Source organism: Pipra filicauda, unplaced genomic scaffold (genome assembly GCF_003945595.2).
Source record: "Pipra filicauda isolate LSUMZ 115617 unplaced genomic scaffold, ASM394559v2 scaffold232_size1229904_pilon, whole genome shotgun sequence".
In the NCBI taxonomy this organism is placed as follows: domain Eukaryota; kingdom Metazoa; phylum Chordata; class Aves; order Passeriformes; family Pipridae; genus Pipra; species Pipra filicauda.
Genome location: NW_024104346.1, coordinates 684,548 through 698,783, shown reverse-complemented (window position 1 = coordinate 698,783; position 14,236 = coordinate 684,548). Strand labels below are relative to the sequence as shown.

The window sequence follows — 14,236 nt, the reverse complement described above, 5'->3', positions numbered from 1 at the left end:
GGAGCTTTCTGCTAACAGAGGAAACGTTGCATTTCTCCAATAAGGAAAAGCTAAATTTAAATATTTCCTCTGCTGACAATATAAGTAAATGTCTCTCTCCTGTCCTTGTGCATTAATCTAAATTCATCCCGCTAATTTATCTCTCTTCCCTTGCAGGCAGGAGCAGCAGAGAGGAGAGTAGAGAGGGTAGTGAGATGGCAGAGATCTTCCCTCACACACCTGCATATTCTCTTACTGCAGCCGTGAGCCCTCGGAGCGTTTTCTAGGCAATGCCCCGAGCAAGGTCAGGGAGACAGAGCTCCCACACGGACTCACAGCCCCTTCTGGTCACAGCATTTGCCCTCCTACCTGCTCCTTGTGCTTTGTGCTGGCTTGGAGTGTCGTTGTGACCTCTGACATGCCAGAGTGTCTGAAACAGGATCACTTTGGCTTCAGCATCGGAGGGAATAAGAGACACGCAGAGGAAAGTCAGACTCGGCTGCCTCTTGGACGTGATGGGAAAAGGAGACTTAGAGGGGATGGAGTAAGGTGAGGTGGTTCGAAGGTGTTAAAGGCATTTCTAACCTGGGGATGTTTCTCCTTCAAGGTGGCAGGCAGAAAGCCCAGGTCCTCAACACGAGCCTGATGCACTCGGAGTCCGAACTGGACAGCGACGAAGCCATTTTCACGTGGCCCGACCGGGAAAAAGGGAAACTGCTCCGCAGCCAGAACGGCTCCTTGCGCAACGGACAAGTGACACTCAAACCCAAGAGCCAGAGGGAGGAAATCCTGTAGCTCCCCTCGGGCTGCTGTGGGCTGGAGCTCAGCAGGGAAGGCTGCTCCCATCCCCACCCTGCCAGGGCCTCTGGAGGCCGGTTTGTTCGGGACAACGCTGCTAACTCGTTTCACAGAAAATAACTTCGGTTTTGTGGGTTTCTTTTTGTTCAGTTAAAACTGGTTGTACTTGAATTTGGACTTCAAGGGAAATCAAAGGGAGGAGGAGGCAACTGTGAACCCCAGGAGAAGAGTTGGAAAAGGACAGAGCTGGCATCTGGAGAGCGGCAGGACAGAACCACTTGGAGCAACTGTGAATGTGCAGGGCCCTCCCAGCCCACCTCAGACTGCAGTGGAGGGAGCACCTGTGGACTTCCAGCTCACTTGCCTTGGGAGCTCCTCGGAGAAGGAAGGCCAAGGCTTTGAGCTGTGCTCTGAGCTCCCTTCAGGCTCCAGTAGCCAACCACGGGCTACTTGTACTGTCCAGCAGCTTTCTTCTCCTTTACTCCCACCTTCCCTAATGGTTTAAGCCCTATTTTAATTTAGGCTTGTCCTTTCACATGCACTTGGCTGCTGTTGGAGTGTAGAGGAAGGGGAATGTAAACACTATGGTCACACTCCGTCAGTTTGCAGGTAGGAGGGGGGTTTGTGGCTGCTCTAAATCACTGTCAGGCCGCTCTCACGGGGAGTGCTGGGCCTTGGTGCCTGCTCAGATGTGAAAAGCTGACCTGTGGTAATTGCTCGGGCTGGGAGACCCCTCCTGCAGCAAGATCCTGCTGGGTACCAGAGCTGGGGGGGGGACACCCACCTTTGGTGCCTGTGTCCAAGATTCATTCCAAAGCTGTGAGATGTTCCCTGGCCCCAGCACCTGCTGTTGGTCACCAAACCGTCCGTGGGGCTGGCCTGTAACCATATCTCAGTTAGGACACACTATACACTCTGGGGTTTTGGTTTGGTGGTTTTTTTTTTTCCTTTAAAATTTGCACATCCCAGGCACATCTCTGCAGTTCCCAGCTGGCTGCTCCCTGGGGCTGGCAGCCCACTTGCCTCGTGGTGTTGTGGCTGCAGAGCCCTGTGTGCTCCTGTGTGAGGAGCACACGTGGTGTCCTTTAGTGCTGGAAAAGGGAACTCTGGGCACCCGAGGGCAGTGGGCAGTGCCAGCAGCACGTGTCCCTGCTGCCTGGGCCCAAGGGCAGGTGTGGGAGGGTCCTTTCCCATTCCTGCTCCCCTGTCTCACTGTGCTGCTGTCATGAGTTGCACCCCTGTCCTGGGGCAGAACTCAGCCTCGTGCTGGCATGAAGGATGCCACTGCTCCTCTGGGGATGGGTGGGCAGTTCATTGCCTTTCTTTGTGTTTAATTTAAAAACTGGAACTTGTTTCATTGGCTCTTTTTTTTTCCTTCTCCTTTTTGAGCTGTGAAAGCCAAAAGGCTTTTAACTTCCTCAGTTGTATTTATATTGCTGCACTACTGATTTGTGTTGAGCTCTAGATGAAGATTAAACACTATTGAATGTGAGGGAACGTTCCCTCGCTGAATGTAGTCGTGGCTGCTGCTCAGTTTGATTTTGGGGCAATCAGCTGTTGCTCAGGCCCAGCACTGGAGCCTGTGGCTCCCCCAGGGACCACACACAGGGAGGGCTGACCCTGGGATGCTGCTCAGAGGGCACAGCCCAGCACTGGCTGTCCCGTGGCACATTTAACTCTTGGGTGACACCACCCCCTGCATTTCCCTTCATTTGGGTGTAAGATGAACAAACAGTGGGAGTAGGAGGGTTTGGAGCTGCAGGGGTGGATCAGGTGTGGTCCTGGGGCTGCACTTAGGAGTGGTTTGTGCTGGTAGAGGGGAACTCTTGGGCTCTTGCTGGTTCTGCTTCTGGGGGCTTGTGCTTTTTGAGCCCATCCCTCCTGCCTGTCCCAGGGAGGTCCCTCCTGGGGAGGACCCCTGGCTGCAGGTGGGGGCTCAGCCATCAGGTGTTGGTTGCTTCAGGGATCAGTGCCCCCCACAGCAGACACAGGGTGGGCTTTCCAGTGAGCCTGGCTGCTTATGGGAGAGGGAATTAAAATCTGTGCAGCTGTTTCCTCCAACACCTTTGTTCAGCTGCAGTTGTTTCCTTCATCCCTGTGTTTTACCGTGGGGCCACAGCCCCTGGGGTCAGGGTGCTGCACTGAGGGGCAGCACCCCAACCCAGGGCTGGGCTTTGGGGAGGGCTGTGGTCTTCCCTCTGTGCCCAGCAGCTCGTAGTCACTTGTCATCACCGAGTGCAGGTTTGTGAGAGCACAGCACGAGCTCCCATTAGATTTCTAGCTCCCATTGGTATTCACTGGCTGTGCAGCCTCTTCCCTCTCCACATGTTAATCCTTGGTGCCACCAAGCCCTTGCTTTCAGAAATAGGGACAGGCAGCTCTGCACACCAACTTCAGGGGGCACGAGGACCTCTGGGGCTGACGGGGGCGAGGGGACCCCCCAGGCTGAAGGTGGGAATTTCTGGCCCTGGGTGGGACTCCCACACCCAGGGTGGGCTGTCTGCTGTGGTGCTTTGGGAGCACAGCCCTGCCCAGGTGTGTGCACAAAGCCCCTGTGGGATTTTGGAATCCCTTTGCCCGTCCCCTCCTCCCCTGGCGTCACCGATGTCGGTTCCCGAGCGCCGCGAGCCTGACCTTGCTCGGGAAGGTTCTGCATTGCTATGCTTTATGATTCCACAATTAGAGGCACTGGCTACAAGTTACCCAGGAGTGGAAGTTAAAGGCTGAGACATCTGTTAGATGAACCATCAGCTTCACTCGGTTTTGTTTTCTTTAACATATTCAAGTGCCGGTGAAGGTGTTCGAGGCAAATTCTAGTTCTGAAATAGTTTGCTGTTGAATTGTTTCCTCATCCTGCTGCGTAGCTGGGGTTGCCCAACCTGTCTGCACTTTGATTAACGGTGTTTGGTGATTACAGTGTTACTTGGTTCAAAACTAAAAGTAATTTTTTTTAAAACGAAATGTTTCTTGCAAATAAACAGGGAAGATGTTTTGCTGCTGCCCAGCTTTGCTCTTTCTCCAGTTTCACCTGCGGGACGGTTCCCACCAAAGACTTGGTTCCAGTGGAAAGCAAAATATCAGCAGCATCAGGGCTGAATTGGGGAGCTCGGGGCTGTATTTGCAGCTACACCACTTGTCCCTCCCGAAACAGCACCAGGGGCTGGGAGGAGTTAAACAAGCAGAAGGCTCTTTCTAGAGCCAGGGGAGCACAATTTTTCCTCTCTCTGCACTCATCCTCACCCCACTGTTTGTGCTGTCCTTGCTCCGACCGTGTGGATTTGGCGCGGCTCCCCAGCGCCTTCCTGTCATTAGGATTCCCTGGATTACTCTGCTTTCCCTCTTCCAGCTGGGCTCTCCCTGTCTTCGGCACCGACAGGAGCTCCCACACCTCGCCCGTGTCCCCAGCAGCCACGGGGGGACACGGTTCCGGTAACGATGTGCTCCTTAATTATCCCTGTGCCGAGGGTGTGGCAGCGCCTGCGAGCAGAGGGCACTGCAGGGGTGCTGGTGGCTCCTGGGGAGCTGGGGACACTGTGGCACTGCTGGCACCCCGGCAGTGCCCCCGGGGCTGTCCCAGAGCCAGGCAGGAATGCCGGTCACTGCCCTGAGAGAGGCCGGGATTTGCAGGGGGGCTCAGCTGGATTAGTGACCCTGTGCTGGCCGTGTCCCAGTGGGAATTGGTCACCCCAGCACAGCCCACCTGCTCCCCAGCACCAGCACCCTGCACGTCCCTCCTGGCCGGGCACAGACCCAGCGTCCCTCCCCGGGTCACTGCTGCTCCAGGGAGGTTGTGACAGGCATTTTGGGGCGAGCGTGGCTGGCTCGGGACAGGGGCTTTGCAGAGCATCCCTGCTCCCGCCTCCCCTCTCCCGCCGCTCCTCCTGCCGAGGCAGAGCCCCGAGGGGCATCGGGGGCCATGCGGGTGCTGCGGTGGAGGCCCAGGGGCACCGTCACCCTCCGTCCATCCCGTTGGTCCATACGGGGCCCCGAGCGCCGGGTGAGTCCGTCTTTCCATTGTTCAAACAATCTCTTTTCCACACGCGGTGCCAAAGGCTCCCCGCTCGCTCCCGCACGCGCCAGTATATTTAGCTGCCTCTAAGCCTCTACCTTTCCTTATATAGGAGAGGCCAAACGAATTTCGCACTCTCATTATTAATAGCCTGAGAGGAGCTCTTAGGAGGCTGCCAAAAATAGCAGGCAAACAGAGCGCACCCGGGCTGGGGAGGGCGTCGTGGCAGGCAGGGAGCCGCCGGGACCGCCGCGGGAGGGATGCCGCGCTGCCGGTCCCGGCTTTTCCCGTTGGGAACCACGCTAAGGTGCCTCCGGCATCCTGCCCCCCCGCAACCCCGGGCAGGGGCTCCCCCTCGCCCCGCCAGCTCTCCGCAGGCAGAGGTAGGACCGGCGGGGCCCGGGGTGGGCACAGCAGCCCTGCACCCCCGGGCGTTGCGGCTGCGGATGCTGGAACAGCCGCCCCGAGGGTGTTGGGGACGCCCCAAGCGGGTGGCCTGGGGCAGCCCGGGGATCCACATCCCTGCGGGGTCCCCCTGGCCATGGGGAACTCCTGTGGCTGAAGTGGTGACAGGTTTCACCCTCCTGTGCACACCACGGGCTCTGCTTTGCCCTCGAGCTGCCCCGGGCTGTCACTGGGCCCAGCGGTGCGTGCCGGCTGCCCCAGGGCATGGATTTGGGACCCCCGCTGGGCACCCGGGGGACGTGGGGCAGGTGGCAGAGGACAGAGGTGGCCCGCTGTCTGTGTGCCGGTGGCAGCCCTGGATGCCCTGTCCGGGATGGAGAGGTTTCCTCAGCAGAGATCACTCACACAGCATCCCCGGAATTGGACACAAATCCCGGGACATCGAGCCCGGGATGGGACGAGCGAGGAGGGGGCTGCGGGGTGCCCAGAGAGCGAGGGGGCTTCAACTGCACCCGGAGACGTTGCATCCCAGGCAGGGTCTGCCTTAAATCCCTCCTCCCTCCTCCCTCCCTCCCTGGCGAGGAACTTCTCCCGCTGAACTGGAGGATGCTGCAAAGCTCCTGCGGACGAGCCGGAGGAGTCCTGTGGCAAAGTCAAGGCGAGCGGGGAAGCGGCGTGTTCGTGCCGGGTGTCACCGCAGCCCCTGCCGCCAGCCCAGCCTGCAGCGGCCGGTGTCACCTCCAGGACCGTGAGTGGCCTTGCGGGCGGGAGGTGCGGGGTCTGCGGGGGGCAGCGGGGCTTTCCCCGCCGCCCACGTTTAACCTTCAGCGAGCCCGGCCGGGGCCGGGGCTGCTGCTGCTCGGCTCCGGCAGCGGCTCGGCGTGGGCAGGGAGGGGACATCCCGGGGTGGGGGTCCCCGCAGCCCCCCTCTGCCCGGGTGGAGGCGGAGGAGTGGGAGCAGCAGCAACTCGCTGTGGCGTTGGGGGGGCAGCGGGGCACCCCCGGCAGGTCCCGGCTGCAGGGGGGTCCTGGGTGGTGGGTGCTCGGCTCCGTGGGCAGCACCCGGCCCGTCTGTGTCCCCCGGCAGCGGGGCCGGTCACCCCCTCCCCAGGGAGCCGGGGTGCCCTCGGCCACACAACGCGGGGACACCCCACGCCGGTGGGATGGGGCGGGAAGGGAAACCCAACTCCTGGACACCTCGGCATGGCAGTTCGGCCACGCACGGGGCGAAGCGCTGACCAGCACGGCCGGCTGCACCAGGGCCCCGCAGCCCCGAGGCGGGCAGTGCCGCAGGCGAAGGGGCGGCCGGACGGGAGCCGGGGTGCTCCCGCAGGCACCCTGTGCCAGAGCTCCCCTCACACCCACCTCCCTCCTCCTCGCTGGGCCTCTTGGTAGGTTTTAAGCCCCTCGGCAGCTGGAGCAGCTGCTGCAGTGGGTTTGCCGGGGATGGATGAGCGAGGGGAGCCGGCTGGGGGGGCAGTGCTGGAGGGGAAAACTTGGAAGGGCCCCTGCGAGGCAGCGGCTGCAGAGCGCGGCCGGACACGCGGCGCCGGCGGAGCGGGGAAAAAAGACGCTTCCTTTTATAGCCAGGCTGGGGTTGTTGGGTGCCTGCAGGCGCGTGGGTGCCACCACGGCCGGCCCCGGCAGCCCCCCGGCTCCTCTGCCTCCCCCTGCAAGGCCGTCAGACCCCCGTGCCCACAAACCACCCTGCCCAGGACAGGGAGCTGCTCCCGGGCAGGTGGAGAACACGGGGGCTGCCCAGGTCGGGGGCTGCCCAGGTCGGGGGCTGCCGGCCGACGTGAGGGCGCAGAGAAGGCGTGGGAGACGGGCTGCTCTCTGGCGGGTTTCGGCTCGGGGATGTTTCTGCAGCCGCCAAGGGCAGTGCTGGGGCTGGGGAGGAGTCGGGGCTGCCTGCAGTGATGGGGCACTTCCAAGGCTGCAGAGGGACTTGTGATGACTGGGATGTCTGGCCACAGAGAGGGCAGTGGGGCAGAACCGGGCTGTGGGACAGGGCAGGAGGGGTGGTGGGACTGGGGGAGATGGGGAGCCCGAGATGCAGAGAGCACCAGCAGAGCTGGGTGCAGCCCTCCAAGGTCACTGGGAGAGCCCGGCCTAGGGCTGTGGGAACTGTGCCACAGGATGGGGCTGTGTGGCCCCCCCGGGCTGGGGCACCTCTAGTACCAAGTCCTGGGAGGCTGCCAAGGTCAGCCGACTGGAGCTGAACTGGGCTGGGATGCAGGAGCGCTGACCCTGTGCCCTGGCTTTCGGGATTTGGACTGGGTGCAGCCACTGGATTTTGCCTCCCAGTGCACCCCAACAGCCCCGCCAGTCCCTGGAACCCGGTACTTCCACAGAAAAACCTTATGGCATCATCCCACTGCGCTGCAGGGCCGGCACAGCTCCAAGGGTTAAGGGGGTGCATCTCTGCAACCTCCGGCCTCAGGACACCCCTCAGTTTGCTTTTGGGGGAAACAGGGCTGCTGGTTCAGCCAGACCCACTCATCTCCACCACTGCTGCTGGGTTGGGGGCTTGTCTTGGGTCCTGGGAGCCGTGTCTGGGATCCCCAGGGCTGGGTCTCTGGGGACTGGCCATGCAGAAGGTCCTGGGGTGCTGGCAGGGCATCCTGAGGGGACCACGGTTGTGCTGGCAGCCACCCTGTGTCCCGTGGCAATAGCTGGTGGCTCAGAGGGCCACTGAGCAGCACCTCTGCTGCCTGTGGGTGCTGTGAGTGGGGCTGGTGACGTGAGGCTGTACTTGGCACCCACCGGCTCCTTGCAGGAGCTGCGGCGCGTGTGGCCACAGCTCCCGGCGCTGAGTCACGGCCACACCACGCTCAGCCAGCCCCACATCCCTCCTGCTCGGGGCTGGGCCCCTCATGCACCCCTTGCTCCCCTGTCCTGCCAGGGGACAGCCCTGGGAACCCCAGGACACTCCCTGTACCTGCCCCTGCCCCTCTCCAGCTGCAAATTTAGCAGAAGGAAGGTCACAGGGTGAAGGTGCATCTGGGTGATGGTGACACTTGTCCCTATGTCACCCTGCCCTGGCCACACTGTGCTGGGGCCAGGGAGCCTCCCTGCAGCCCCATTATGGTCTCAAGCCCCTGAACTCTCAGCTGAATTCCCTCCCGTGGGCAGAGGCATCTCCAGCCTCCCTGGTCCAGAGCTGTGGTGTGGGGAGGGGGTGGGGAGGGGGTGGGGAGGGGGTGGGGAGGGCCCACCCAGACCCCCAGGTCCTCCCCTGGGCAAGGGGGTGGGTTGTGGGAGGTGGGTCTCCCCCAACACTGGCCCCAGCTGCACTGAGCTGCAGCTGCTGCTCTGGCACACGGACAGGGGGACGTGGGGTGCAGGAGGTCCTGGGGGGTGCTGGGGTGGTGTGGGGTGATGGGGAAGGTGAGCTGGTGCATCCTGACCCAGCTCAGCAGCAGTGGCAGCAGCAGGGGTGATCCCTGCCAAGCCAAGAGCCAGGGCCGATGGGGGCCCCTGCTGTGGAATTAGCTCCAAGCACAGGTGCCCACCTTTGCCGTGCGTGCTGGCCTGTGTGGGCTCACAGGACACGGCCCTTGGCTGTGCCCCCATCTCCTCGGGGGTGCAGCCCCACAGGTGCCCCCACTGCCACAAACTCTGTCACAGCCTGGAGCATCTGACCACCCTCAAAGGGCAGCTGCCCCCCAAAACAGCAGCCTGAGCATCCTCTGGCCGGCGAGGGGCTCTGGGTCCGAGGCACAGGCGTTGGCCGTGGCACTGCCTCGCTCTCTGAACATGGATCTCCGTGCCCGGGGCTGAGAGTGGCTGCGGGCACAGCAGGGCTGTAGGAGCCCTGCCTCCGCCTGGGCTGCACCGGGCAGGGGCCGAGGCCGGGTCTGGGAGTGGGCAGGAGGTGCTTCCTGGATCCTTCCTGCTCCTTCCAGGATCCCGGTGGAGCTGGTGGGCACGGCTGGGAGCAGCGGGCAGCCCCAGCCCCGCACTGCCCACCTCTCCCTCCCAACCCTACATACTTCTTCATATGCCCATATGGAGTCGGCCGGCGTTATGGAATGTTAAGAAGTATGTATTTTTGGGCTGGGACCCCCACGCCAGGATTCCCCATCGCCAGCACCGTCCCGGCGGCGCCTCCGGAGAGACGATGCGTCCCTGGGGCTGGTAAAAAGGAACCAGATCAACTTGCAACTGGATTTGGTCCCCTTCAACCAGCTGCAGCGGCGCGTGAGCCACGGCACCCGCTGCCCTTCGCTGCCCCGGGGGCTGCGCTGTCCTGCCCTGAGGGGGCTCGGGGTCAGGAGAGGGGTCAGGGAGCGGGAGAGGGGGGGGGTTGCAAAAGGGGGCTTTGGCTGCTTTTTGAGGCTGTGTGGAGCCCCGGTGGAGCGGAGGCAGGCGGAGGGGCTGCAGCTCCGCTGCCCGCCGGTGGAAGTCCCAGCGCTGCTCAGACTGCCCGGGCTCCTCATCAACCCCGCGCGGCTTCGCCGGTCCCAAACCTGCTCGGGAAACGCCCCGTGAAGCCGCAGCTGCCAAGGAAGGCACAGGGGTGAGGAGCCCCCCGGCCCCGCGAGGGGACAGAGGGGAGAGCGTTCCCCGCGGGGGAAGCCCCAGGATCCGACCCCCGTGTGAGGAATTGTGCGATGATTCGTGTCAATAAAGAGTGTTTATTCAAACTGCCAAATATGCGATGGAAATGTACCGCTAAAAATGCTTATGCAATTATGCTTTTGGCAAACATATATCACTATAGGCAAATAAGACTTGAAAATACACCGCTTATGTATGTAACGGGTAAACATGGATGTGTAAAGAAAGAGGTTATCAAAGGACAAGAAAGGGAAGACTTGAGCTTTTGTCCCTCAACTCCAGAGGGACACCTAAAACCACCAATAAAAGAGCATGGGTCTGAGAAGCGAAAGTGACGTCACAACCCAGAAAACGAAACTGGGCGGTAACTTTCCTGGAACAAAGGTATAAAAGGGCTGCAAAGCCCTCTGTGAAGTGTGTGCTGGCGAAGCTGAGGCTCCCTTTGGCACCCAGCGCTGCTTTACTCATTCCTTATCGAATAAACAGCCTTGCTGCTAAGAATCCTTGATTACCAGCTTCGTTTATAACAGCCCCGCTCCAGCAGAGCCAGCAGCATCAAAAGGTAACGCTGACACAGAGAGCAAAGGGCAGCGAGCGGTTCCCCGTCAATCGGCTGTGCCGACATCCCCTGGGGGACCTTTCCAGCAGCGCTTTGCCCCTCAGGGCACAGGTGGGTGGTGTGGGGGGTCGGGGTCCCGCGATGGGTGTTTGGGGACAGCACCCCTTATCTGAAGGGGGGGGGGCCAAAACCGAGGGGCTGCTCACCCCGCTGGACTGGCAGAGCAGCCAGAGAGCCCTGGGCGGGGAAGAAATGTGGGGTCCGGGGGTCTCTGCTTTTGTGGGGTGGCCGGGGGCTCCTGGGTGGGAGGGGGGTGTCTGTGGCTGTTCGTGCAGGACAGCAAAGCCCCTCCAGCCCCGCTCGCCGCCCACGAAGAAATTCCTGTTCTTGCAGCCCAAAGGAAGGTCCCAGCTCAGAGCACACCCGGCACAGCTCCCCCTCCAGGCCAGCCCACCATGGGTAAGTTGGGTGGCGGGTGGGGTCGGGGGCACGGAATCTGCAGAGGGACAGCGTGGGAGACACGGGGACCCCGAGTGTGTCCCTTCTCCCCTCTCCTCCCGGGCGGGGGGGCAGCGGGGCCGGTGCCATCAGTGGTCGTTTCCCAGGGGTCTTCAGGGTGAGGGGCAGCTGATAACAATATTCCAGGTAACAAACCCAAGAGAATTCAGGCAGGTGTCTGATCCCAAGGTCTCTCCCAGGCAGCCTGGCAGGTGCTGGGAAGCCCCCACAGATCCCCAGTGACTCAGCTGCCCTCTTGAGAGCTGGGGATGTGCTGGAGCAGAGCGAGGGGCTGGCAAGGTGGTGGCTGAGTTTGTTCTAAACTGTGTTTGATTCACCTTGTGCTGGTGACAGGTGACACACTGGGCTGACACGGGCTGTGTGTTCTGGGTCAGTGGGGTGCATTGGGCAGGGCAGGTCAGGGCAGGGTGTCTGTGGGCAGTGGGATGTGCAGGGGCCGGGGTGAGCTGAATGCAGGGGGGCCTGGGGGAGCTGCTGCTCCCACCCCCTGCCCTGCCTGGCACAGAGCACTGAGATCAGTCTGGGACAAGCTTTACTGCCCTCCTGTCATTTTCCTTCTTAGTATGGGGAGTAGCTGAAGCCCTTGGAGCTGCAGTTGGAGCAGGTGAGTGAGGGTCTGGCAGTGGCTGAGCAGTGCTCGGGTTCACTGCCCAGTGCCAGCCCCGTCTGGGTGTGGGGACTGGGCTGGGCTGGGGCTGGAAGTGCTGGGGAGAATTGGGGTGCTGCTGTGGAGGAGGGGGCAGCACTGGCCTGGAATCAGTGCTGCAGCCCTGCCCACTGTTCCTGTCCTGCCCAGGGTGGGGTGTCCCTGCACCCCACAGTCCTCGCTCCCCGCCCTGACCCCTCAGTCCTTTTGGGGAGGCGGGTTCTGGGGCACTGGTGGCAGGGGGAGGTGTGGGGCACAGAGAGCACCCTAATGCTGTGGTGTCCTCCCTGCAGGAGTGGCACTGGTTGCCGCCCCGGCGGTCGTTGCTGGGCTGGGGTTCACCGCAGGCGGCATCGCCGCTGGATCCATCGCTGCCAAGATGATGTCGGCAGCTGCCATCGCCAACGGAGGGGGAGTGGCAGCCGGCAGCACCGTGGCTGTGCTGCAGTCCATCGGTGAGTGGGAGGGCAGGGCAGCTGGGCTGCACTGGGTTCCTGCCCTCAGGAACACGGGGCTATACCCTGGCCTTGCTGTAGGGCCAAACCAGCCCCTTGAGCTGTCACGGGTTGGAATCGCTCCATGGCTCCCTCTGCCCAGGAGAAGTCCTTGGCTGTCCTTGCCCCGTGCCCAGTCCCTCAGCAGGGAGCCTTAATGCTGCTGGGACATCACTCTTCCATCTGTTCTGGCAGGAGCTGCAGGTTTCTCTCTTGGTGCCGAAGTTGGGCTGGGGTCACTCGGGGCAGCAGCCGGTGCCCTGGTAGAGAAAATCGCCGGTTGACAAACCCACGGAGGGAGCAGCTCCAGGTGCGGAATCCAAGAGAAGTGCTGATCCTGAGGAGTTGCCAGGCAGCGTGGCACGTGATGGGAAGTCCCCACAGACCCCACCCTCTCAAAAGCTTTGGATTCCCCTGAGCAATGAGTGCCCTGAAGCCAATAAAGTTGCTTTGCCTGCAGCAGAGATGGTGTTGCTGTGTTACTGGGGCTGAGGGATTTGCAGCCTGGGGACACACGGGTGCCTGCAGGACGTCACCACTGCTGCTCTGTGACCCTGGACTCCTACAGCTGTGGTGCCACTAACCCTGCTGCCTCCTCTGGGCTTCAGCAGAGCAGGAAATGCAGCCAGACCCATGGCTGGTGTGTGGCCCAGGCCCATGGTGGGAGGGTGGCTGGCAGGAGCCTGGTGGCCATGGCACAGTCGGTTTGTGCCCACGAAGAAACTCCTGTTCTTGCTCCCCAAAGGAAGGTCCCAGCTCAGAGCACACCCGGCACTGCTCCCCCTCCAGGCCAGCCCACCATGGGTAAGTTGGGTGGCTGGTGGGGTCGAGGGCATGGCCCCTGCAGAGGGACAGTGTGGGGGACACGGGGACCCCGAGTGTGTCCCTTCTCCCCTCTCCTCCTGGGTGGGGGGACAGCGGGGCCGGTGCCATCAGTGGTCTGTTCCCGGGGGTCTGTGGGGCCAGGGGAAAGGTGAAGGAGGGGGACGTGGCTGGGAGAGCTGCTGCTGGCACTGTGCCCTTGTCCTTCCTGGCAAAGGGTCCTGGGCTCCTCCCAGGCTAAGTTTCCTGCCTGCCCTCCTGCCGTTTCAGTTTCACTCTTCGCCGTGAGACACAGAAGTAACGGAGCCCGATCGGAGCAGGTGAGGGTCTGGCACTCGGGTTCACTGCCTGCACCCAGCCCTGTCTGCTTCTGGGGGACCTGGCTGGGCTGGGGACTGTGAGTGCTGGGGCTGGGGAGACTTGTAATGTTGGTGTGAGGGAGGGGCAGCACTGGCCTGGAACTGCAGGTTTCTCTCTTAATGCCAAAATAGTGCTGACATCTACCCTGGTGTCACTCGGTGCAGCAAACGGTGCCATGATGGCAAATACAGTCCTGGAAACCCGGGTGGAAACAAGGGAAGATGAGGAGATATCTCCACATAAGAATTTTGAGGAGGAAAATGAATATTACGGATTGGAGTCGGTGCCAATTGCATTTGAGGAACCTGAGAAGACCAGTCCCGGTGGCAGAGGTGAGGATTACAATATTCCAGGTAACAAACCCAAGAGAATTCAGGCAGCTGCCTGATCCCAAGGTCTCTCCCAGGCAGCCTGGCAGGTGCTGGGAAGCCCCCACAGATCCCCAGTTAAGACCTGGGGATGTGCTGGAGCAGAGCGAGGGGCTGGCAAGGTGGTGGCTGAGTTTGTTCTAAACTGTGTTTGATTCACCTTGTGCTGGTGACAGGTGACACACTGGGCTGACACGGGCTGTGTGTCCTGTGCTGTTCTGGGTCAGTGGGGTGCATTGGGCAGGGCAGGGCAGGGCAGGGTGTCTGTGGGCAGTGGGATGTGCAGGGGTTGGGGTGAGCTGAGTTCAGGGGGGCCTGGGGGAGCTGCTGCTCCCACCCCCTACCCTGCCCTGCCTGGCACAGGGTACTGGGCTAAGTCTGGGATGAGCTTTGCTGCCCTCCTGTCATTTTCCTTCTTAGGATTGAGAAAGAGAGCTAAAAGAGCCACCAATGGAGTCACAGTCGGAGCAGGTGAGTGAGGGTCTGGCAGTGCTCGGGTTCACTGCCCAGTGCCAGCCCCGTCTGGGTGTGGGGACTGGGCTGGGGCTGGGAGTGCTGGGGAGAATTGGGTGCTGCTGTGGAGGAGGGGGCAGCACTGGCCTGGAATCAGTGCTGCAGCCCTGCCCACTGTTCCTGTCCTGCCCAGGGTGGGGTGTCCCTGCACCCCACAGCCCTCGCTCCCCGCTCTGACCCCTCGGTCCTTTTGGGGAGGCG

General features: G+C 61.7%; 2 protein-coding genes across 4 annotated transcripts in view; both read left to right on the top strand.

Moving 5' to 3' along the window:
• KIAA0319L (KIAA0319 like) overlaps positions 1 to 2,293 on the top strand; it is a 29,462-nt gene extending 27,169 nt beyond the window's left edge. For 2 of the 3 annotated variants that reach the window (XM_039381572.1, XM_027719297.2), the window contains exon 21: positions 587 to 2,293. In XM_039381572.1, coding sequence (XP_039237506.1) covers positions 587 to 774 — 188 coding nt within the window. In that variant the 3' untranslated portion in view covers positions 775 to 2,293. Of the gene's footprint in view, positions 1 to 156; positions 284 to 586 lie in introns of all 3 variants that reach the window. The other variant, XM_027719298.2, reaches the window with a different exon arrangement.
• A 7,875-nt stretch (positions 2,294 to 10,168) lies between these two features.
• On the top strand, positions 10,169 to 12,436 carry LOC113987033 (interferon alpha-inducible protein 27-like protein 2A). The gene is made up of 5 exons (XM_039381596.1): positions 10,169 to 10,316; positions 10,707 to 10,772; positions 11,395 to 11,436; positions 11,772 to 11,933; positions 12,168 to 12,436. The coding sequence occupies exons 2-5, from the start codon at positions 10,769 to 10,771 to the stop codon at positions 12,254 to 12,256; spliced, it is 297 nt and encodes a 98-aa protein (XP_039237530.1). The 5' UTR covers positions 10,169 to 10,316; positions 10,707 to 10,768; the 3' UTR covers positions 12,257 to 12,436.
• Positions 12,437 to 14,236: the final 1,800 nt, after the last annotated feature.